The sequence below is a fragment of the Archocentrus centrarchus genome, chromosome 6, assembly GCF_007364275.1.
Source record: "Archocentrus centrarchus isolate MPI-CPG fArcCen1 chromosome 6, fArcCen1, whole genome shotgun sequence".
Classification (NCBI taxonomy): Eukaryota; Metazoa; Chordata; class Actinopteri; order Cichliformes; family Cichlidae; genus Archocentrus; species Archocentrus centrarchus.
Window position 1 is genome coordinate 23,875,349 of NC_044351.1, and position 25,544 is coordinate 23,900,892.

The 25,544-nt window shown below is 41.5% G+C and overlaps 2 protein-coding genes across 3 annotated transcripts; both read left to right on the forward strand.

Annotated features, from left to right (window-relative positions):
* Positions 1–556: 556 nt before the first annotated feature.
* LOC115782076 (DENN domain-containing protein 5B-like) lies at positions 557–18,464 on the forward strand. 2 transcript variants are annotated; one of them, XM_030732081.1, is made up of 21 exons: positions 557–883; positions 4,456–4,565; positions 5,335–6,049; positions 6,966–7,153; positions 8,433–8,939; positions 9,054–9,285; positions 11,487–11,637; positions 11,804–11,894; positions 11,982–12,101; positions 12,194–12,346; positions 12,521–12,599; positions 12,690–12,765; positions 12,913–13,041; positions 13,147–13,268; positions 13,569–13,714; positions 13,844–13,962; positions 14,376–14,563; positions 14,732–14,814; positions 15,264–15,390; positions 15,587–15,761; positions 17,043–18,464. In XM_030732081.1, the coding sequence occupies exons 1-21, from the start codon at positions 781–783 to the stop codon at positions 17,224–17,226; spliced, it is 3,798 nt and encodes a 1,265-aa protein (XP_030587941.1). In that variant the 5' UTR covers positions 557–780; the 3' UTR covers positions 17,227–18,464. The 2 variants fall into 2 exon arrangements, 1 of the variants encoding a protein (XP_030587941.1); XR_004020113.1 differs by lacking the exons at positions 11,982–12,101; positions 12,194–12,346; positions 12,521–12,599; ... (6 more) ...; positions 15,587–15,761; positions 17,043–18,464 and having other exon boundaries at positions 11,804–11,835; positions 13,607–13,714; positions 13,844–13,961.
* A 3,191-nt stretch (positions 18,465–21,655) lies between these two features.
* Positions 21,656–24,002, forward strand: sinhcaf (SIN3-HDAC complex associated factor). Its single transcript, XM_030732093.1, has 5 exons — positions 21,656–21,789; positions 21,914–22,013; positions 22,110–22,233; positions 22,546–22,696; positions 23,537–24,002. Exons 1-5 carry the CDS (start codon positions 21,656–21,658, stop codon positions 23,865–23,867), a joined length of 840 nt encoding a protein of 279 aa, XP_030587953.1. The 3' UTR covers positions 23,868–24,002.
* The last annotated feature ends 1,542 nt before the right edge of the window (positions 24,003–25,544 follow it).

Genomic DNA, 25,544 nt, shown 5'->3' on the forward strand with positions numbered 1-25,544 from the left:
CAATCTCCAGAACCATTTGATCCTACATTTCCCACAAAACCTCCCATCATGCATGTTTCATTAGTCATTCTCTGACTGGTAAAAAAAAAAAAAAAAAAAAAAACCTCGTGACTTCCAAACTCTATGCCTAAAGTTGGCAACACTAACTTCCCATAAAAGACTTCCCACAAAACAGAGAGCTGTCAGAGTTTAGGAAGCTCCTGCAAATCCACAGCCAACTGTAGGCAGCCACACCGTTTTCACAGTATTACGGTAAGTGGTGAATGGAGTGCATCCACATTTCCCAAGTGTAATTTCTTCTTTCTTCTGCTGTTTTTTTTTTTTTTTTGCATCATTTCTTTAAAAAAAAAAAAATCCTGTGAATTATATGTGTGAACTAAATTGGCTTCACAAATAAATATAATCCGTAAAATTTTAAAATGTAATGTAATGATATATGAGACTAATTGTTTGGTGCTAGTGATGATTTTCGTAAACATCTGTTTAAAATGACGCAGACTTTAGCAGCGACGATGATGCGTTTAAGTCTTTGTCTCCCTCCTGCGCCTCCCTCCCTGCCTGCCTGTCTCCACACAGCCTCCTCCCCCTCTGAACAAACGGGATGACCATCGCCGGATCACCCTGACTCCATCAGAGTCACACCGAGGATCAGTGGGTGAGGATCGGGACGCGCAACGGGGTGGCTCAAGCATTTCGGATTAAAAACCCGCATCAGCTATGAACACCCACAACATTAAGCAGAAGTAAACGGAGCTGTGTCACACCATTAACGCGCTGAGGATGAACGCCGCCGCCACAGGATCGGCTTCTTGCCGTTTCGCCCACTATTTTGTCGTGTGTGGAGTGGACGCGGAGACGGGCCTGGAGCCGGACGATGGAGCAGGTAGATGGTCAATAAAAAATGGGGGGAAAAAAAAGAAAAACACGTCCGCCAATCCACAGATACACAGCCGGTGATATGTTTTATGACATTATTAGTCATGTTATACATTTAGCGGTTCATAGGCCTATTTGTGTTGCCTATTTGTATTTTGGGGAGGGGGCAGCCATTTAAATGTTTTTTTCTCCTCTGTCAGTGCTGTTGACAATATGTGTGAGCAGCCAGTGCAGAATAGCCTCGAAAATATGATCTATATAATCTATAACATTTATTTCGGCGGGATTTGTACACAAATCTGAGCATGTAGTATTAATTGTATTTATTTTATATAGAATAGCACAGATTAGTGATGTTCATTGTAAGGAAATTATAATTTCTCAGTCAATCCTAAGCAGTTTGAATGAATATTTTTGGTATGTTGTCTTATTGTATGCCACAGTCTGGTCCATTTGTATTCCCTCTGTTTGGGCTAAATCATTTGACAGTTATGTTCATGGTGTTGTCATCGTATTTTCAAAGTAGTTTTGTGTCAAATGAGATTTTATTTTATGGATTCTGCAAGTCATCTGCTGCTATACCTGGCTCGGGATCTTAGGAGAGAGAGCAGAACAACAGCGTCCTAATTCTGCTCATTAAAGCTGGAACACAGCTGGAACATCCAGGCAGGGCTGTTTGCTCCCAGAATACACTGCTCTGTAAATCAAAAAGCTCTGATTAATCCACGTGATAGCTTTTTTTTTTTTTTCTGTGCCTCAGACAGAAAAGGACCTGTCATTCTTATAACCAAAATGATCCTTTTCTTTCCAAGGGGGGGTAAGGGGAATAAAATATCATTTTGGGCTGCAGTGAAGCTGCCTAGGTGCTTGTAAGGGTTTATTTGTGGTGGACAGCACTCTAAGAAACAGAGAAAAATCAGGTTTGTGTTGCTTTCTTTCGCAGTCAGTTGTTACTCTGAGCTGAGGACAGCTCGGCCCAGGAGACCCGTGTGACGTGTGCTGCGGTGTTTGTGAGGAAACGGTCTCATCACAGGTGCGCTGAATACCTTCAGCGTCACTTCCAGATTTGGAGCAGGAGTCACACCCTGTGTTCTCCTTGTCTTTGGAGAAGCTTGTGTGAAACGGCTCCTGAGGGGAAAGATGGCTTTAAACAGACATGCGTGTTTTGTTTTTAATAATGGCACAGATAAATGTGTAGATATAGGACAAGCTCTGGTGCTGTTTTTCTTTCTTTTTTTTTCTTTCTTTTTTTCTTTCCAGAGCTCTAATTAACCACTGGGTTAGAAAGCTGCCTCCCTGGCTACTGTGTCTGAGCTCCACCATAGTACTTATATAACAGCAGGTCATCTCAGACCCATCACTGCAGGGGGGCTCTGCTCCTTTCAAAGGATTTCTCCCCCGTGTGAGGGTTTTTCCTCTTTATGCACAAATATTCTATAAGTTATAATCCATTGTGTGTACTAGCCTTACACATGGTTCCCCTTTTTGTGTGAGTGTGTAATTAGTGAATGCCCACCGAGAGACAATCTGCTCTTGTTAGCCTCTCAATAGATGCCACTGTGTTTCTGCAGCCTAATCAGATTTCACATGACGTTGCCTGTTGGAATGCTGAATGGTTGACGCTTCAGCACCGGTGCAGGCCCGATGATGGTCACCGAGGACGGGGGGGGGGGGGGGGGGGCACATTAATGGAGTACTCCCTGACCGCACAGAGCTGCTTTATTGTGCTGAACTGATTGCAGGGAGATGTAAAGCCTATATCTCATTGTATTATATGTGCTACCTGATTTTAACATATTTTTAGGCACTCAGTACTTACTTTGTTCCTGAGCTCCACATCTGAGTCTAAGGCTGAGATGAACAGCAAAATTTGCCTTTTTTCTTTACACCCAGTCTTTCGAGTCACCTTCAGTGGACGGACACATCAATAATGAAGTGATTTAAAGTGTTAGGACTAACAAGGAAAAACTCCCCATCAGTCAGGACTGGCTGACATAACTGTCATTTTAATCTCTTTCTACTTTTTTATACCTGCTCATGTAATGGTGTGATGAATGGGACAGTGAAGGTAATTTAGTTAGTGAAGATGATGGATGTGTGCCTTTATGGCTGTTCAGTGGTGCCCAATGGAGTGTGCCTGTTTTAGTGACTGGAATGAATATGAAACACCCAAAACAAGATATGACTGATATTAAAGTGAGCACTGTAAGGCATTTGGGTTCTTGGACAAGACATTTGTCAGTATTTTCTGCCAAATCACTGATCAGTGTGAAAATATCACAGTTATACACAGACCTACAGGTGATTTAAAGCACTCAGCCCATATTTCACATCTAGTGAGTCTGTTAACGTGCTAAGAGGAGGAAATGTACTAATTACAGGCCCTTTTAAGCTTTCATTCAAACACTAAAACAAACCTCCCTCCACTCCACCTCACCCTGCGCTGCTACGGTGTGAAACACAAAGGCTGCATTTACGTCTGCTCTGTGCAAAGCTCTTCAGTGGGAACCCGTATCAGGAGGGGGATTTAATTAGGTCAGCTGCTAAAAACCCAGGCTGACGTAACCAATGACAAGCACAAAAAGCTCTGTCTTGACAGCAATCATCGAGGCCACGGCGGAAATGGATACCATGGCAACTCCTTCAGCGATGCTCAGTTGTGCCTCTCAGCGCCGGCACCAATTTGTATTCTTAGTAAAGAACACTGCCTCCCCGCCCCTCGTCGCTCGCATCCATTAGCTGTCTCCCACCTACCAGTCTGAGTCAGTTTGACTTGAAGCGGTGCTCCTTTCTGAGGTGCAATTTCACAAGGTGATGTGCGTCACTTCGTAGGCAAGTGATGGTGATGTTCCTGAAGGCCGAATAAGTGCTGCAGAGCTAGTTTGGGATTTACAGCTGAGTTTGTTCTTGTGCAGATTTCAGTGAATGTCTCTGAGATTTGATGGTGTACTAGTAAAATGGGGAACACAAATTAGAGTACTGTTGAAGGGCATCCCCTCAGAAAGTGGATAAATAATGAAAATGCCTCAGTGATTACCCACTCTGAATCAAACACACAATTTCTATTGCCTCTTTTCTGCAGCAGCAGCTTGTCTTCATCTATTCACACAGACAGCATTTTGTATGTAACCAGAGCTAGAAGCTGACACGTGGTGCAGACTTAAAGGGGAGATGCTTTAACCACATGAGGCAGTGCATGTGTTCGCAGTAGGAATTTATATGGGATAGCGTTCTTTTTCATGCACTGTGAATTCAGTTCTTATGTTTTGACTCCTCAGCACTCTTCATAAGTTTAAAGAGTTCCCTCCTGCAGTGTCAGGGATAAGGAGTGTTGCATTGCTTTTCTTTATGCTAATGAGTTGAGTTACATAACCCTTGGAAGGGCTTTTTCCATTTTGCTGCAGCCATGAACTTCTTTTTTAGTATCTAACAAGGTTATCCTGGCCATTTTTAATAAATTAAAGCTCCTGTCATATCATGATGCCCTCTGGTCTGTCCTTTCTGTCTCATTATAAATTCTGATTCAGCACTTCATTAATAGAATAACCCCTTTACTAAATTTGTCTGTCTCTCTTTCAGGTGAGGGCTTTGAACACAGCCCTATTCGACGGTCCTTCAAGTCAAAGGTTCTGGCTCATTACCCCGAAAACACAGACAGGAACCCCTTCAATAAAGATGCTGTCAATATGGTGAGATGTCAGATTACACAGTGTTGGTCATTTTCTGTTATAGCTGCTGCTGAAGGACAAGATGTGCCTGTTAGAAGGCCAAATGATTTTGTTGCTCTTCCAACTATTGATGGTGAATAATGGAAGAGACAAAATCAACTGGAGGGAAGTGTAATAGGAGCTATGTCCTTGCTTATTTTCTCCCCCTCTTTCAGAGTGTTTCATATAAACATGCAAAACAAGTCAGGATGATGAGAGCAGCATCAGCTGCAGAGATAGATGAACAGTCAGATGGAGTGGAATTAATGTCCAGTCTTGCATTGTTTGAAATAGCAGACACCACCATATGTTGGGAAGAAACAGCTTCATCTGGTTTTATTTAAATTTTTTGGGCTTTTTAAGCATCTCATTTTATGCAGCTAATCCACACTTCTCAACAGAATGAAAATATGAAAATAGTTTATGCAGCTAATCCACACTTCTTGCTGCATTTCTCGGTGCAGGGGTCAGTTTTTGCTCTGATTACATTGTTAGGACAATATCAAGCCAATGCTAGGACAAAGATATTTAAAATAATTGCCTTTTTTGCTGGCTGCAAGCTTCAGTTTTATCAGGTATAAGTGTCTTCTTTGTAAAGCTGTCTCAGTATCCTCAGTGCTGATGTTTGCTGTGGTGTATTTTATAATGAATATTTTGGTTTTAACCTTCTCTTTCTTACTTATTAAGGTCAGTGTTGAAAGTTGCCACTCTATATTAAAACGTCTTTTGTTTTGTCTCCTCTGTCCTCCAGCTCTGTATGCCAAGAGGTCTGTCTTTCCGCACTCAAGCAGACCGGCTCGATCCTCAGTTTCACTCATTTACGATTGCTTTTGATGATGGCGCGCGTTCTTATGGCTTTGTTCATACCTTCTACGAGGAGGTGACCAGTCCTCAGATTATCACTGCCATGCAGACACTCTATCAGATGCACCATGTGGAGCACCACTCCTCTTCACTGGCCTCCTCCCCCTCGTCCTCATCATCTTCTGCCTCCTCACCCTCCACCTCCAGTATGGACTCGCTTGCGAGCAGCTCGGATGAGTCAGACGCAGAGTCTCTGGCTGGGGTGTCTGGCTGCCTTGGCTGTGTAGGCTCCTTCGATCCAGCGCGAGACACGCTGTATGTGTCCAAAGCCCTCTGTATTGTCACCCCGCTCCCTTTTCTTCAAGCTTCACGACAGTTTCTGGTTCAGCTTCACCAGGCTGTGACATCACAGACAGCCCCACCACTCCCTTTAGAGAGCTACATCCATAACATCTTGTACGAGGTGCCGTTGCCTCCACCTGGAAGGTCGCTGAGGTTCCACGGGGTGCAAAGGACCATCCTTTGCCAGCGGCCCGGGCCAGGTGAGCTTCCTCTGGGGGAGTATCCTCTTGGAGATGCGTTCTCCCTGCTGGGCGTGGACAACATGGTGAAACTACTTACCTGTGCACTTCTGGAGACACAAGTCCTGCTTTACTCTCAAGGTAAGCACTAATATTAAGATTTTATTCATGGTAGATATTTTGGCATGTTACGGGAAAAGCAAAGGCATAAATAATAAAATAAATGACAGCTGAATTCCATATTGCTGCTTCAGTTTCAAGTTCCTGGTGCTGTGCCTGCTTGTTTTTTGTCAAAGTGATACAGTTAAAAGGGATGAGTTACATAAAAATTAACTGCAAGATTATTATGAAGGAATAATTAGTTATAGATACTAAAGCCATTTTTGTAACAGGTTGTAAAGCTGTAAAGTTGAGAATTTTAACATCTGCAGGGATGGACTAAAGACTGTATATAAAAGATGGACATAGTTATGGTGGTGTCAGCCATTGGTTTCTGGACTCTGTATGTTGAAGCCTCAGTGTTAGTGTTTTGGCCACAGTCATCTTAGTGTTTAGGAGCCAGAATTGACCATAATTGGGTCAGAGAGTGAAGCACTAACATCTCAGCTAATACTAGCAGGCTTGGTTAGCAAACTGTATCGATAACACGCACAGTACAAATAATTAGTAACTGACTAATAAAATACAAGACTTTCACCTACCAAAACGGAAGCACAAACCACACAGAAAGCTTTTTTTTGTTGTTTGTTTGTAATTCCATTAAAATATTCAGTGACTTGAGTTAGCAAAGGTGTGGCCAAGCAGACAGCTACAGCTACCTGTGTCAGTGCACCTGACAATCAAAGCAGTAAAGCCCCCAACTTTGAGTCTTCACAACATCCAAATTAATAAGTTAAAAAAAAAATAAAAAATTTGCCCAGTGTGATGTTGTTATGAAGGGGGAAACCATCTGCAGATCTGTTTTTGTGTTCTGTAGCACATGAACAGGAATATTAATTAGATAATAAAAGAAGAGACAGCTTAGTTAAATGTTTTGTTCTGATGTCTCTGTATGCAGACTACCAGCGTTTAATGACAGTGGCAGAGGGCATCAGCACCCTGCTGTTCCCATTTCAGTGGCAACACATCTACCTGCCCATCATTTCTGCACCGTTACATCATCTTCTAGATGCTCCTGTGCCATTCCTGATGGGTATCCAGCGCAGAGATGGAGCTCAGCGATCCTCCCTCCACCTACCACATGAGGTAGATCACTCAAAGGGAAGATTATGTGTAAATATGTTTGCAGTTTCCTGTGCGACTGTACCAATCAGAACTGCAGGATGCAGACATTTTATTAGACATTAAAAGGATCTAAAAATATCTTTTGAAACTGAGATGGTCTTGCAGCCATTTGCTTATCCACTTTGTGCTGCATGGAGCTCACCCTTTGCCTCTGGCATGTCAAACTGGGACGATCTGACTACCCCTTTCAAATCCAATCCTGCATCCCAGATCACTTTATGCTGCATGAATATCTTGCCTCTGAAGCTTCTTTGAAGTCGCGCTGCCCCAGAAAAAAGGCAGCAGTAAGACAGCTCTGAGGGGATGAAAGCAAAAATGCAGAGCTCACAGATGCAGAATAATGGGGCTGGCTGAATTATTAATCAGAATTAGAGCTCGCCGCTTATTTCCCCTAAGTCTCTGCAATTTGAAGAAAATTAGGAATATTTTAATCATACGTGCTTGAGCGTTTGGAGTTAATTAGCGGTCCATCAGTTTGATTTGCAGTAAAAACCTGCAGTAGTATGTCCACTGATCCAGACAATAATCGGGAAACAGAGCATAACAACCAGAGCATAACTTAATTGTGGTGAAATAAAGGTTTGTGTAAACTCTCAATCTGAAACAAAACTCCTCGACTATTCTTTGGCCTTTCTCCTTCTTTTCTTGTTTGGATCAAAGATATGATAAAAAAGACTTGGAAGTGAAGGCATTAGGAGGAGGGATGAAGCTCAGCAGAACGACTTTAACAGTCCACTCTGCAGTTCATCTCCTCAAGGCTGTAAAGTGACTGCCGAAGGTCACTGCTGAAGGTCGTGTGGCTGCTGACTGTTGAGCGCTGCTGAGCTCCGCTGCTGCTTACAGAGGCAGTTTTTTTTTTTTTTTTCTTTTTAAATCCTCTTTCTGTGGTTTGTTGCTTGGCAGCTTTATGGGCACAGTTTTTTTTTGTTTTTTTTTGCAAAGGTTTCATATTGTTATCGCAGACTGATATTGCAGTTTCCACATTGTCTCCTGTTGCAGTGATAACAGATAATCTTTCACATGCTAATATCCTTTGAGCGCTTATCAAAGTGAAATGCTAAGAATCTATTAATGACATGTAAATCTCCATCTAAGAGCTTAATTAGAAGGTAAAGCTCAGCTCACTTTGTCTGCATGAGATAAGTATATTGTGACTGGATAAACCTATTAGGATTATCTGATTGACGAGCCAACTGAAAATCATTTTTAACCTTATGGTTTGTCTCATATTCTAACACAGGCCAACCTGTGCTTTGTGGACATTGACAACCACTATGTCGAAGCCCCTGAGGACCTTCCCCTGTTTCCAGATCACACTGATCTCATCCAGGAACTGAGTGAGGTGTTGTTGCAATTTGGGCTGCCTCCACAGGGAGGTGTGATCACTAAGCCCACGACCACCTCGTCCTCCTCCCCTCGTCTGAATAGCCTGGTGCTGGAGGATCTGATGGAGGATAGAAGGAATGGGAACCTTGGAGGCGAGGAGTTGGCGGTGCTGGAGAGGCTACAGGCTCTGGCAAGAAGGTGTGGAGGAGGAAAGATGTCAGATGGAGGGAAGACACTGGAACACGTGTTTGAGGAGGAGGAGGAAGAGCTGAAGGCTGCAAAGCTGAATATTCAGCTGAGGGAGGTGTTTGCAGGACGTTTTGCTGCCATGTTTGGCAGATATGATGACTTTGTCATCCACAGCGCCATGGATTTGGACTCTTGGCTGAGCAATCGAGAGGGGATGTTCAGCTTTGACAAGGTACTTTAGTGGATTGCTGACTGATAGATTTAAAAAAAAAAAAAAAAAAAAGGATTTATGTGAAAATAAGTCTCATATCTTCATTCTGTTAACCTGTGGTTTTCAATGTTTCAGGGTTCTTTTCTCTCTGTTCAGCCAACGAGTCACTTGCACTTCTTATCCCGTTTCCTGGAAACATCCATGTTTTCTTCTTTCGTGGATGGGAAAGTTATATCTCGCTGGGCAGATAGGGAGCCACTACAGCAACTGTTTGACAGCCGCTTGGAGCGAGAGCGACTGTACGACACGGGGACTGAGGATTCCCGCCGTTGTCCTTACAGGAAATGCACTACACTCTTTGAATCAGGTACTGTGAAAGTGCCCGGGATCAAAAAGGGATGGGAAAACAAGTGGAAAAAAATTCCATGACACACTGTGCATGTTCTTACAAGTTAGGCTACACAGTAAATACTGTACTCTACAACAAGAAGCATACACAAACACATAAATCCAGTTTAGCTGTTAGTGTCCTAACATAAACTGGCTTTATTTCCATAGATGTTCATGCAAATTAGACAGTGAAGGTTATATGCAGAGATAAATGATTAGCTCCTTTAAGTTTAGTGCTTGAGGGAGCAACCACCAGCATACATGTATACACAAATAAAGGGGCTTAATAGTTATTTAATAATCACATAGTAATTTATAGAAGCTGAACATATTAATGAAATCCTATGACAAGCTAAGAGTTACATATATGTGGTGTTATTATTAATAAATCCTTTATTTACACAGGTACTGGCACTGGGATCAGGTACTTATAAATAAGAGAATGTAACTTTATATTATGCAGAGCTTATTCCATTTCTGTGCAGCATTTAAACCTGCTTTTTCCTAGTTCCGGGTCAATGAAAGGTACAGCTAGTGTTAGAAAGCCCTGTGATCTGACATTCTATTGTAAGTACTGTATTTAAATGTCATCAGAGAACAGATATTAGCAGGAAAATGTATATGTTTTATACAATTAAACATCATTTAGTGCCGCTTTCTTCTGTTTAAGGACAACCATTGTAGCTTTTCATATAGGATGAACTGAGAGGGAAAAGTGCCAGTGCACTGTTTTTTTTTTTGTTTGTTTGTTTTGTTTTGTTTTGTTTTAGCCTTTATTTTACCAGGTAAAATGTTTTGAGAACCACTTCTCATTTACAAACATGACCTGGCCTGTGATGCATAGAGACTTCAAGGAATGAGGGGAAAGCATGCATATAAACAATTTAATAAAAATTGGAGATTGCACCAAAATTAATAGGTATTCCAGGTGGTTCTTAAAAGTGAGTCCTGAGTATTTATAACACTCAGGAGTTTCACTTGCATAACCTCTAAGGGTTCAGATGTGGACAGTAGACTGGATAGTTTTAGGTGACTTACTAGAATTCAAAACAAGCTTAAGTTTCTTAACTTGTTATTGTAGTTTTGCAATAGCCAGATTAAGAGCCAGTAGAATATAAAATTTTAATCTCCATAAAAAAGTATACTAAAGTTTTGGGTGACAAAAATAATATAGTTTGTGCTACATATGGAAGTAAGGGGGACCACAGGTAGACCCCTGTGGAACACCTATAATAATAGCAGAGGGGCATGAGTGCACTGTCTGTGTTTTACCTGAAACCCTTTGTTGGACTCATCCGTACAAGTTGAGCATAGTTGTCCCAGTAGAATAGCATCATTAGATGCTTTAGATGGGTCTGTAAAATGTGCATATTATTCAGGACTTCAATTATATTTTAAGTATATGCCTGAGGCTGCTTCACCTGTGTCTTTCCAGTATTTAAGTAGTACGTAGGAAAAATATTGAAGGAAACCCAAGCTGAAACTGACCTAAATTATGTAATTGAGCTGGATGCCAAATTTTACAGGGGGAATCTGCAAATCTGCCACCATCTGCCTGTCTGTTTGGGTTTATACATTGACTCAGTTTCTTGGCCTTCCTACTATCACCATTTTCTCTCCCTTTTGTAATACGCACCAAGGATTTTTGCTTAAACCCAGCTAAGGGGACTCTTGCATCAGGTCATTTATCCACATAAACTGTAACTAATTAAAATGTTTCTGAAATAAAATAAAACCAAATAACCTGATTGATAATTGAAACACAAAGCTGGATGGGATCCAGTGAGATCTTTGGGGAAAAGATGGGTAGAATAAAAAAATTAGAGAGGGGTAGAATTAAGTCCATGCTGGCCTGTGAGCATTATATAAGCAGAGGACAGCGCTCTGTCCTGTGAATACTGTTGCAAAGCTGCAGCTTTGAAGTGGTGCCAACCCCTTATCTCAGTTGGTCTGTGCCATTGTTTACATTCACACTTAATACATTAGCACAACGTGTTACATAACATGGTTATTTTCTCTTATGCTGTAAATTCACGAGTCTCCTTTCAGCTAAACAAACCATTGAACTGTTTCTTGTTATGCACAAGTCCTTGATGGAAATAACTTTAACTGAAAGATGATATCCCTATTAAAAAAAACAAAAAAAACAAAAAACCACATCTGCATTTGTCTCTGCAGCTCAGGCCATCGAGCGCAGGCTGCTGAAGGCCGACCATACAGCCATACACCCCCACCTGCTGGACATGAGGATTGGCCAGGGTCGACACCACCCGGGCTACTTCCCTAAGCTGCAGACAGATGTGCTTGCCCAAGCGCAAAACACCAACAAGTGAGTTTTTTTTGTTTGTTTTTTTTTTTTAGTGAGAAAGCATTAAGATTAAATTGTGTTGCTACAGAGTAATGGAAATACTCAACACTTCATTTCCAAACCCGCTTGGTTTAGTCTCACATGATTAAATTATAAATTTTATTCTCTGTGTTATCGGGGTAAACAGGCGGTCCAGCCGTGTCACAGCATCGCGCAGGTCTGAGCCCAAGAGATCCACAGTTTCCGATCACTCAGGAGTGGACAACGAGCAGAGACAGGTACCTACACATGTTCAGAAACACACACCGAGAAACGCAGGGGCTTCAAGGGGTGCATGTATGATATGTTACCTGTTTATTCAACAGAAATACACCTTTGCAAGGAAGAATCTCCGCCAGTCTAAACTACTTGACCTGTCGCCTCAAGCTATCACTCAGACACACCGGGAGTTTGTTGATGGGCTGCTGAGCGAGTGTCGTCTGAAGGTAATAGCTCTTGTTAGGTGCTTTAAAATAGACACTGCTGTCCCTAATTATTTTACTCAAGGTTAATGCAACAAAATATTCTCCTTTTTTAGACCAAACGGATGTTGAAGGAAAGGATAGGGAAGGAGAGTGTGGAACTGGGTCAGGGAGAGGCCAGCATCACAGGCCTTCAGGAAAACACACTCATCCACAGCCTGTGTGATCTGCTGGAGAGAACCTGGGGCCATGGTCTGCAGGTGAAACAGGTCAGACATGTGACTTAGCATGCCTAATCAGCTCACATGAAGTGCAAACACTGCACTGTATGTCTCCATGTAAAGAGATGACCTAGAAAACTGTCTGCAACGGTGTCCACATGCTTTACATCATGCAGATGACTGTATATAGGTTGGAAATTAACTACTGTTTATTGTGAACAGGGGAAGTCTGCTCTTTGGTCCCATCTGCTTCACTACCAAGCTGCCCAGAGCAAGACAGAAGTTCCAGCTGAGTCTCCAGGTCAGAGCACAGCCCGACTGTATTGAGTTTCTTGTGGAAATCACTGAATCAAGAACTGACTCATAACTGGAGTTTTCTCTTCCTTTTCAGCATCTAACTGTTTGGACCAGAAAACGTTTGATGATGGAGCTTTGCCCCTGAGAGGATCGTTAATACAGGATATGAGGTAATGAGAGCAATCGATTAAAAGGTGCTGTGTTTATTGTCTGGATTGCATTTCTTGGCTGCAAGCTTTTAGTTTTATAGATGAACTCAGAAAATATTATTAGTGTAAAAGTTTGATATTGCAGCTCCATGTCTGTTGTTTTTCCAGGTTTATCCAGACCATGAGCGAGGGTCTGTCTGATGTGGGTCAGGCCCGAGCCTGGATCCACCTGGCTCTAGAGAAAAAAATGCTATCCCAACACCTCAAAGAGCTGCTCACAAATCAGGAGCTGCTCCGGTCAGAGTTCACAGTCGACAAATAGACAGAAATATTGCTTTTTAAAAATTTTTTAATTTGTAATATCACTGATATTCTTATTGTTCTCTTGTGGGCCCTTGACAGGCAGCTGTATAAACCTCATGCATTCCTGCTCTGTGAGGAAGAAAGGGAGCAGTTTTTGTTCCACCTGCTCTCTCTCAACACTGTGGACTACCTCTGCTTTACACGCGTATTCACCTCCGTCTGTAAGTCGTATAAACTTTAACAGCAAAATTTACTGTCAGTTTTGTTGCTTTTGAGAACACCAAAAGGCCCAGAAAGTTTCCTTTGTGTTGTGTTTTATGGCAGCCACCCTCAACCTCCTCCTTATAAACATGATTAAAGTGTTCTTTGGGTTCAAAAAGACCCTGCAGACATCAAATAGCAAACCTTAAACTTGCTTCAATACTGTAAAAATATATTGTAAGAAGAACTGGGCAATTTAAAAAAGTGTAAAAAGGCACAAATGCATAAAACTTTGCTCTTGTTCTTCTTTTTCTTTTTAGGTATTCCATACCGTGTTGTTATAATACCCATGAAGAAGCTGAGCATTGCAATGGCAACAGTTAATCCTTGGGTGTGTGTGTCCGGAGAATTGGGCGATTCAGGAGTTAGACAGATCCCAAAGAATACACAAGAAATTTTTTTCCAGGTTGGCATTCACCCCTCTGTAGTAACATCAGAACCCCCCCCCCCCCCCCCCCCCCCCCCCCCACACACACACACACACACACACGCACAGAGCTACTACTCTTACTGTGGTTTGTGCTTCTGATTTCAGTGCAAGAATCTGGGCAGGCTGAGCACTCTGCAGCTGGGACAGGAGAACTCTGGCCTGCTAGCCAAGTGTCTCATTGACTGTGTGGTGGTGTACAATGAGATTACCGGACACACCTACAAGTAAGATTCATCTTCTGATATTCTCCAATCAGTTAAATCTGAGTGTGAGCGACTTCATCCACAGCAAACTTAAAATCTGGCAAGTGTATGAAAGTTAGAAAATTTGAGTTTTGGAGTTAATGAGACAAAACAGTCTGAGTTTAAGTTATAATCCCTGAATTTTTTTTTTTTTTTTTTTTTTTTTTAATGACCCTAATAACTGCCACAGGCCAAAACACACTGTTTGGGCAATAAGGCTGCTTTTACCTCTCCTGATTCTTGAAGTCATATAGATAAACTACGCAGACTCACCAAACTACACTAGCAGATAAGAGCAGAAGGCTCTCCCCTCAGCCAAATCCTTGGTTTTTATTATTATTATTATTTTTTTAATCTTGAATACAGTGTAACCCTGCATCTTTGTTTCTTGGCAGGTTCCCGTGTGGCCGATGGCTTGGTAAAGGCGTCGGGGACGGCAGCTTGGAAAGAGTCCTCATTGGTCAGCTGGTGTCACCTGGTGCGGAGGAGGATGCTGGAAGGTTGACAGGGACGCCTCCTCCCGAGCTGGCCTCTCCTTCTCAGAGTGTGCGGACAGTCCTCGGATCACTTGGCAGCCGAAGCAGTACGTACTGACAGAGAAAGCATTCTTTAGCACAATATCTGACCTACTTGTGGATGAGCAGATTCTGTTCCTGGATCACCTTTCTTTTTAGCCCTTTCTCTTCGCCTCTTAGTTTCATAACTCATCCTCATGTTGCTGTTGGTAACTATTTTTCATTCATCTTCTCAGGGATGCTGTCTGCTGAAGTACAAGAGGACATGAGGGAGGCGGTGAATAACCTCGTGAAACATTTCCACAAACCTGAACAAGAGGTGTGTGCGCGAGAGAGAGAGAGAAAGAGAGAGACCCATGCTTTATTCAGCTAACTTGTTGGCTCACTAAGCTGAAAGGGTGACAAAATAGTTAATACATAGAACAGAATATTTGCAGCAACTGTCAGCCTCCTGCTGTGTTATGTTTATCTATAACATGGCTCATTACCCCGGCCTCTCCAGCGCAGGCCTGATTTGTTCCTCTTGTATATCAGGCTAGACTTTCTCATCTCAGTTAAAAGTGCAGCAGGGACCGGATGCATCACTTTAGATTGGCTATAAAAGGCTTCTAATTCATTTTAATAACATCTTTAGTGCACAAGCTTTAATGTACATGCATAGGTTCTGTTCTGTTTACTTTAATAAACATGAAACTGTAATAAACAGGAACATGAGCTGATGTTTGGAATGACTCTATTAACTCCCTGCTCCCATTTCTATCACTCCAGAGGGGAAACCTGACAGTCTGGCTGTGTGGTGAAGGAGGCCTAGTGCTTTCCTTGGAGAAGTTCCTCCTCCATGGGTTCAAATCCAACCGACTTTTCCAGAGGAATGTGTTCGTTTGGGATTTTGTGGGTAAGTGTGAATTGACGAGGTGTCTATTTCCTGTCTCCATCTAGTGGGGGTCAGTGTGAAATCTGCATCTCAAGTTGCACGCAACAAAGCATGATTGATATGTTTTGTTAACAACCATCCAATGCCAACTTTCTCCTGTTGTGTATGAATATGAATAAGTTATAAACTAAAAAGGACCACCAATGATTTCCCACAGAAAAGGCTGTCGCTTCCATGGAGACGGCTGATCAGATGGGTGACCTGCACGGATCTACACTGACAAAGGGCCTGCCCTGTGACTCACTGTGCCACTACGTCAGTGCCATCAATGCCTCTCCTAGAAATATCGGAAAGGAGGGCAAATTCCAGCTTTTTGTCTGCCTGGGAATCAGGTGACTGGATTTTGAAACTCCCTTAAACATTTTGAAGTGATCTAGTAAGAAAACACATCGTCATTCCTCAGGTAGCAGATGTTGTTAAAGCAATCACAGGCGGGAAAGTTATTAGCTATAAAAGGGACTATCACCCAACAATAATTGGTCCATTGCTAATGTAATTAGCCCAGTGCAATAGTAAGATAAGATGTGGATCTACGATATATATTTTAAGGTGAAATAGGGATATAATTTGAACATGTTTGTCTTAATATCTGATTTTTATCATAGTGTAGGAGCAAATTGGGTAAACTTGTTTAAACCAATTGCATGTGTTCGAAAAACTCCGATCAGTAATGTTTATCACATTTCTTTATCATAATCAAAGCAACTGAAAAATACTTTTTTTTTTTTTTAAATTTAACTAGAATTGTGACATTAAATAACACCATTTCTTTTAAAGTTATTGTTTGGTATGCAGAAGCACATTCAGAATCAGACAGGTTGGAATGTTTCAATGCAGTCCAAGTGTCTTTTTTTTTTTTTTTTTTTTTTTTTAAAAGACTGTAATTATTTTCACTATTATCATAATGAGACAGTAGTTAGCTTCTGTGGATTAATACGTAGTGATGTACACTGTTAGGTCTGGTTGACAGCTGACATGCTGTCTTTCTTGGCCCTTTTCCATTTTTTGTTCTGTTCATTCTCATAAAGTTGAATAATTAAGCCCTCATCATCTTCTTCTATCACACCAACCCTCTGCATGTCCTCCTTCACTACATCCATAAATCTTCTCTGTGGTCTCCTCTTTTTTTCCTGCCTGTCATCTCCAAATTCTCCATATTATCCTTTGTCCAATATATCCACTATTCCTCCTCTGCAGATGTCCAGTCCATCTCAGCCTTGCCTCTCTAACTTTGTCTCCAAACTGCTCAACCTGAGCTGTCCCTGTGAATACGCATTTCCTCTGGTCAGGATTCACTCTGCATCTTCAGCTCTGCCGTCTGTCTTTTTGTTAGTGCCACCATCTTCAAACTATGCATCATAGCAGGTCTCACTACTATCTCGAGAATAATTAAGCAGCGTCATAGCTAAACAATATTATTGCTGTAAAATTGATGTTTAAAAATAATTATTGTGCTTTCATTTGAGCCAACACTCAGTTAACACCCTGAATCCATTTTATCTTGCAGAGCTTGAAAACTTTATCATGTTCTGCAAACTTGCCTTCAGTTCAGCACCAAACTTCATCAGGTATTTATGACGCCAATATTGATCATCAGTGTTTTGTCTTGGCAGGGACCGGCTTCTCTCCCAGTGGCTCCCCCTGCTGTCAGAGTGTCCCCTCACAGCTCGGACATATGAGGACGGCGCTCTGCTGCGGGACCGTGCCTCTGTACACTCCCTCTCGCGCATGCTGCACACACTGAATGAGTTCAACATCACCCTGGAGACAGCACTGGTTAAAGGGGTTGACCTCTGACCTGTGAGTTCAGCAGGTACTGATGGATTCAGATATTCATCTTTCCATCAGCGAGGAAAGGAGGTACTTTCGGACATTTGGCGAAATGTGACTCTATCATCATCATTATCATCAAAATGGCCAGTGAGCTAGACAAAGTCACTGGCAGCTCGAGCACCAAACATATTGCCTTGTTCACTGATGTAAATGTCTTATATACTCTGATGGCTTCGGGAAATAGTCCTATGCTTGTTTACACTGTGAAGTTCTGTTTCATCAAGAAAGAGAGCTGGAGAGTCATTAATAAACTCACATATACAGTAGATATTTCTCCACTCACATCATTTATACTGTACCTGACTCTAGGATAACCATACCTGTCATCCTACTGCTGTGTTGTTTGCACTTGAATTTTAAACTAAGCACATGCATGGTCAGAATATGTTTGTTTTTTTAGGTCTTTTGGTGTCGTATTCTCAAATGTCAGGACTCAGGCCTTATTATTATTATCATCATCATTATTTTTGACATCATTGGATATTTTAGCAAATATAGTCAAGATGCTACCCCTCTATAATGTTAAAATATATCTATATTATTATGTTATTGTAATACTGTGTAATGTCTGGCCTGTTTCTCATTGTTTATTTCAGTCTGGGTTGTGCTCATGAAATCCTCAGTTGGTAAAACACTGGAACCAAACTAGTGTCCTAGTTGTGTCAGTTTAAATAGCCCTTATCATTTTGTCAGAACCCCCCCCCCCCCCATGTAAATATTTTGCTTCATCGGATCTTTGGTAGGACTGTTTCATCATCCATCCATCCCACGTTCCTATTTGTTGTTGGTGTAATGAATTTGTGGCATACTTTTCCTCTAAAAAGGCATCTTGTTTGTGTCTGTGTTTCAACAATAGATCCCACTCCAGACACACTTTCTCATGTGGACAATAGTCATGCCGTTTGTTTCTAAGCTCTTTGATTGTCTTCAAAATAAATGAATAAATAAAAAAATAAAAAAATCTGACAATGAATAGAGCACATGTTCTCAAAACCGCTAGGTATTATGTTGATGTTGCATCCAATTAAACAGATGAGGAATTATGAAACTGCTGTCTCCTGCACTATCCCGCAAGCATTAACATTACATTAACCCACGATGACCAAGCCTCTGTTCTCTTTTAAATATTGATTAGAGAAAGCAATAATAATGACCTGTTATTTATGAAGTGTGTGCATTAAAGTTAATATTGATAAAAGTGACACATGCTGTTTTTTTTGTTTTTTTTGTGATGCTTATCCTAAAAATCTGGTAAGACTCTTGCATTAAAATGATTTCCAACAATAAAAAGGTTGCCTTTGCTGTTACTACAGGAATGCTGACGAAGAATCCGACTTTCATATACTTGGTAATGCAAAACAGCGTGCTGCGTGCTTTAGAAATGGCCCTTTATACTCATGGCGCAAATATTTTTTTTATTTCTGCATGGTTGTATAGCCTAAACTGACCACTGGATGGAGACTAAGGTTGACCTACCTTTTATTTACTACTAATCTGGTCCGTGGTCACGCAATTCAAATCAACAAAGCCCAATCTTCGTGCAAGACACCGAGCCCCCTAAAAACCGTAGGCCTCCAGACGAGCCATCTGGCGTCCTGTAGTAAAACGACAAGCCCCGCCCCTTTGCTTACATTCTCCAATGTGCCATAGCAACCGGGGCCGAGCCCCCTGTTCCCGCGCAATGTTCCCATCCTTATAAGGCCAGTAGAATGCAGACGCACGCGTACGTCACACGTCGTTTATGTAAATAGTTTGATTGAAGAAAAAAAAAAAAAAAAAAGCCCTCTGCTCTTCTCTGAAATGGAGGTGTGGATACCACGCATGCGCACAATTGTCCACAACTCTCTAGTCCCGTCCACAAGCGCAGACATCAACAAGAGAGCGGGTTACTGATGAGGGTAGATGTTCATAAGTCACATCGTAACGACGTGGTACACGGATTATTATTACTTTGTATCAGCTCCACGCACCCTGCAGCAAGGTAATGACTGTGTGTTTGTTCGGCTGCGTCTTTAAAATGCTTTTAAAGTGTTCGCCGCGCTTTCAGACGTGTAATTCAAAACAAGCTTCGAGTTGCCTCAGAACAATTGCTCTTTTTTTAAGGCCTGCTGCGAGACTCGACTTGGTGGTCATCGAAATTTGTAGGTCACCTTAGAAACCATGAAACTAACCGGGCAAAGTGGAAGAAAAGCGGAATAGCCGCAAATATGGGTTTAAAATGTGTTTGAAGGGGCTTTCACGTGCGAACACGAAGAGGAGCGGGGGATGGCCGCCGCTGCTGCTGTTATTGGTTGGCTCGGCGCATTTTGGCTATTGGAAGAAAACCACACAGTTTATCAGTAATGTAAATTAGGTAAAGTCGGTTAATGTGCGCGGTTGGGCCGCAAACGTGGTCTTCTGGAGAAGAAAAAGCATGGCCGTAGCACGCCTGCAGTCTGCTACACATTTTCTGTCTGCTAAAGAAGCCAAGTTGAATGTCTCACGCCCACCCGGAGCGTCTCAACACGAGGGCGCCGCTGTCAACAAAACAGCTCCGGCGAGCTTAAAGTATTCCCGAACCTCGTAGGAAAAGCCAAGCTGGGTCAAAAATGTTGTTTAGTTGGACAAACTGGAGTAAAAAGCGACTTTCGGAAAACCTCCGCTTTGAACTTGCCGCACATGTAGCCGAGTGTGGATTGTTGCAGTGCCGCGGATCTGGAATAACAAAGAGTAAAGATCAAATTACACATTTATTTCAGAGCAGCTTCACCTTAAACATTAAATACGCTGCTTTTTTAATGCTCTCGAAACACATTAGGCCGAGTTTATCCGCCCAGCATAAAGTTGATGCAGTGAAGAGAAGTGAGGCATCGTTGAAAGCAGAGGACGGTCATCATAAAATGGGTGCGCATGAAGCAGGTCGTGTGGCGTGCCATGCTTCCTCGCTGGAGTGGGCGGTGAAAATTGGCGACTTGCACTTTTCTCTCGATAAAAACAAGGGCATTTCTCGATGCCTTCTTTTATTTTGAAATGCAGGAGTGTTATTCGCGCGAGTTCGACAGCTTTTTGCGGAAATTTTTTTCCTTTTAGTGTTTGTTTTAAATGTTGCAGTTTTTGCGGAAAATCGCATCACACCCCCTTCTCCACATTGCCTCCGCCTTTGAAGTGTGTTGCCATGTTGAGTTGCGTCACGTACTGTATTTTGCTGCAGAGATCGTCTGCAATTTACAGATGAAGCACGCGAAAAGGGTAAAAATGTCTTTTAGCGTCCCTCAGAATACGTGCAGCGAGATTTTATTTGATCATTTTTACCATTTAATATGCTTTGTGCTCTAATAAGTTTTACGAATGTGATGCCGCTTTTCTTAGCTTGAGATGTTTTACACATTTAAGTTCATGTCCTGTTTTCCTTTGCACTTTTCTACAAATAAAACTGCAACAGTAAACAGTTCTTGAAGCTCTTCTATTGTTATATAGCAAGATATAAAATTTGTAGTTACAATTTCTACATACGTTCATCTTAATACCTTACAGAGCCAGTTATAGCCTAACTTCTCCACAGTTACAATGTTTCCCTGCTGAAATTAAGTCTCAGAATAAAATTTCTTTCTCAGTATACTCCTTACAAGGCAACTTGTGTCGTTTGTTAAACTGACTTCTCCACTGAAATGTCCAGTATTCGTTTATATCTGATTTAATCCAGCGGAGTGAGAGGTCTTTACATTCTTCCTGCTCTGTCGACTCTCCGTGGCACCGCACTGTCAGAAGACCCCGAGGACTGATAGCAAGAAAAAAAGCCCAGTCTGGGGGGCGCGGCTCACAGTTTTTGCCGCAGTTCAGGTCTACATGTGCTGTGGAGATTAAATTTTTGCCTAGCAACATAAATCATAATTCCTCTGCACGCTTATTCATTTTGAGTTATTACCTCCGGACGCAGTTATAGCTGTTTTTTTTTTTTTTTTTGGGAGGGAGGGGGGGGGGGGGGGGGGGGGTTCTGTGGTAACACAGCCGTATATTTTTTTGTAGTTTATATTTCCCGTCCATGACGAATAACGCATCTTGTGCAGCCTGGAGGCTCGCACTGATTGCGTGCGTAAATCTTATTTTGGGTTTCCAAAACGAAGCGTGAATCCTGTGAGCGCAGCATGGTGACATTATCTGTCTGACACGCTGTCTGACTGTTGACCTAGTTCCCTCCATGTGGGTCAAAGCGGAGAGATGCTCCCGCAAAACCACTTTCCGTGAACCTTGTTAGTGACTAAACGCATTTTTATTCGTTCATGGTAGACTTAACTAAAATTTTACTTCACCTCTGACCTAAAGTGCGAATGTACGCAGGGAGTAGCCTGCTGCAGTAAACACACGGTCCACACTAATGATTTGTAAAGATTTAAATCCCCACCTTTCCCCCCACATGCAGATGTTTGGCTTTCACAAGCCTAAAATGTACAGGAGTTTGGACGGCTGCTGCATCTGCCGTGCTAAATCGTCGAGCTCTCGTTTCACAGACAGCAAGCGGTATGAGAAAGACTTCAGGAGCTGTTTCGGGTAAGAGATACACCTGAGCATGTGGGGGCTGCAGAGGAGCCTACCTGCTTTTAGACTATACATGTCATATTGATGGGATAGATTTTCCACGAGACTCCCCTCACAAATTGAAACTGTCTTGCAGATTGAGTGAAACACGATCTGGAGAAATCTGTAATGCCTGCGTGCTTCTTGTGAAACGATGGAAAAAGCTCCCAGTGGGAACCAAGAAAAACTGGAATCATGTGAGTTTGCATTGCAGTGCTGACTGACCTATCACTTATGGTCATGATAAAACCTGAAAGATGCAAATTCGTTTGGGTTTCCCCTCCCTTATCCAGGTTGTTGATGCCAGAGGAGGTCCCAGCTTAAAGTTAACTTCCAGGCCCAAGAAAATAAAGTCCATCGCCAAGAAAGCACGGCCAGGCCAGATCAACAGGCTTCAGAAAGAGCTGAAAAGACACAGTGAGTAATAATGACACATATTTGAGGAAACTGGAAATGTTACGACAAAAAAATGGCATTAAAAAAAAATCCGGGCACTCAAGGTAGGTTTTAAAAGGTGTTTACTCCTGTGGGATGGACATTAAAAAATACACAAACACGTATTTGTACCATAAACTTTCAGTTTTCCTTTATTTCCTTCCAAGAGCACTGGTGGGTCAAGGGGTTCTAGTAGCGCTCCTGTTACTTCATTCATTTTTATTTTTTTATAATACTTCTTTCTTGGCCTACTTAAGACTTAAGTCACTTTTCATGCTGTGATCTGCCCGCCAGACTCAGACGCCCACAGCACCACCTCCAGTGCCTCCCCAGCTCAGTCTCCCAGCTACAGCAACCTGTCAGATGAGGGGTCCGACACAGAGCTCAGCCCAGGATCCAGCCGCTCCCCTGTTTTCTCTTTTCTGGACCTAACATACTGGAAAAGGTAAGCTGGATCTACATACTAATTATTCAGAATAGTACAGTGTACGTGCTATATTAAACTGTGTATAAAATACAGGTGATGCCCCCACCAATGGCCCACCCTCACAGGTGTTTCACCTGCCTGATTAGAGTGACTGCCAGAGTTTGTACCCGAGACAACATAGGGACTTCTTGATGTACTACTACATGTTTCTTGCTTGTTGCTGTCTGTAAAAGACTTTTTTTGTAATTTGGCTGATTAACCAATAATTGCATTTATAGTTATTGACAATTTGCCATATATATATATATAGATATAGATATAGATATAGATATATTATAATTTTTTTTTTTTTTTTTTTTTTTGAGTGCATTTTTGCCTTCCACAGAACTATTAATGTCTTATTTGCAAAGCTTGAAGGGACTTGAAACTTGCATAACACCAGTGATCTTTTAACACATAGTTTATAATTTATGTTTAAGTAAATAAAGAAAATGTTGCCTTTTTTAAATACATTTAAAAACTGACTTTTGATTTCTAACATATTTTTCTGTGAATTTTGATATTTACCAAGGGTTTGTTTTCATTTTTTGTGCCCTCCTCACGGGAGATTAAACTAGAAGTTTTCTTGGCCTAATTGACATTTTTTGTTTGTCAGTAGGATAGAAATAACAGGAAAATGCATTGATTTGTGTCAAATACTACGAACAAGTCCAATTCTAAGCCAGAACAAACCCAGATTACATATTGAACGCATTTTAATGACATGCTGTATACAGAGTGAAGCATTTAAACCCACAGAGCTGTAATTGTTTTTGTCTCATTTCACACTCTTGACTAAAACTGTCATGTTTTGTTCAGGCAAAAGGTGTGCTGTGGAATAATCTACAAGGGGCGTTTTGGGGAGGTGCTCATCGACCCCCATCTGTTCAAACCGTGCTGCCGCAACAAACAGCAACAGGAGCAGCAGCAGCAGCAGCAACAACAGCAAGAGGAGGAGGAAGAGGACGAGGACGAGGAGGATGAGGAAGAAGAGGTGGAGGCAGAGGAGGGTCGGGTGGGTGTGGCGAAATCCCAGACGGGAGAGGAAGTGAAGGAGATGGCAACTTGTGAAGAAAGTGCAGAGCCTGCTCAGCTATGTGTTGCATCACCACCAGTCAGGAGTGAGGTGGTGATGGAGGAAGGGTGGTAAAGTCACACCACCACCCCCTCCAACATACACACATGCACGCATGCGCACACACACACACACACACACACACACACACACACACACACACACACACACACACACACTCACACATCTCTGAAGAAATCTTGGGGTGCTGTTTTTTTTGTTTTTTGTTCTCAAGCACTTCCAGGAAAAAAAAAAAAGTTGTCTCAGATTGCCTTCAGTTATAAAGCAGCTGAAAATTCTTTCTCCATAATGAGGATTGTTGATCATGTTTAAATGGTAACTTATGGACAGTTGTGTTTCTCGTTTGTCTGTCTTTACTTTGTATTTAATATTTTGACCATCGCGATGATGGACCATCATACTCTTGTGTAATTGATCTACTATAGATGAAATGCTGGAGCTCCACTTTGCTGGTACATTTTAACAGATTTTATTCCAAAACGCAATAATATCCACTTATTTACAGAAAAAAAGGTGCTACTTCAAGTTCATAAACACACAACTGAACCCATCTCAGTGAAGATGTTTTATAAGCATATATGTTAGGATGACTAATATAATGGGGTTAATGAAGTTAGCTTTCTTTGTTCAGAGTAGATATTTTTTTTTTAAATGGTGGATATCTCGTTTTGGAATGAATGACACTTTACACTGACGGAGCACAGACCTGTACAGTAACCCTTGTGTTTTTCTGTCTGCTCATGACAACATCCACTCCTATCAAAGAGTTTGTGGTTTTTCTTTTAGACTGGATTAGCGTTTGTGTGTAAATACATATGTGGGTCCCATTTGAAGAAGGCCTATTCACAGCTTCAACAGCAAATACACCAGCCTTAATTATGTGTTACAGACAGCGCTAGTGTTAAATTTGGATTGGTATTAAGGAACAAAAAGGGACAGTACAAATATTTATTGTGGCCTCAGCAACACACAGTGCATTTTGCATGAATGGCAAGCCCACTCATCCAAAAGACTTATCGATCTGATGCATGAGTCTTCTAAAATTGCATGGCCTTATAGAAATTGTAAATCTTACTTTTATTTTTTTGGATCCATTTTTCTGAAGTTTTAACTTATTTTTATATGTAAAAAAAAAAAAGAAAGAAAAAGAAAAGTGTCTTTGCATAATAATACCACACAGTACGACAGCAAAACACAAAATCGGTCTATAGTCATTTAGCAATATCAATATCAGTGATTTCCATCATTCCCGGGTCAGTATATGGTAAAAGACTTTATACAAGCTAAAATTCTATGCCATTGCCTCTTATATACCACAAAGGTGTTGTGATATATAGCCTAATATTACTTTATTTATCAAATGAAAGCCAAAGCACATTGAAATTCACCCAATGTCAAATCAATGCAGGTTTTCTATGGACACTTGTGCTTGTCCGAGGTCATTTATATGTATGTTTTTAAAAAGAACACTAATATGAAATTTCATACAAGTGATGTTGTAGTCAGGAGCAGTGGGTGTGTTATGTACATAAAGGGTTGGCTGAGTCATATGGCTCTTATAGGTTTCATTATTTATTTATTTCATATTTATTTGTATCCCTACTTAGAGAAGTGAATTCTTTTCATCTTTAGCTTACTCATAGTACGGTTTTATTCATCAGAAAACGAATGTTATTCTCACGCAGACTTTGTTTAACATTACGTTAAATTACTGGTTGTCAATATTTGTGA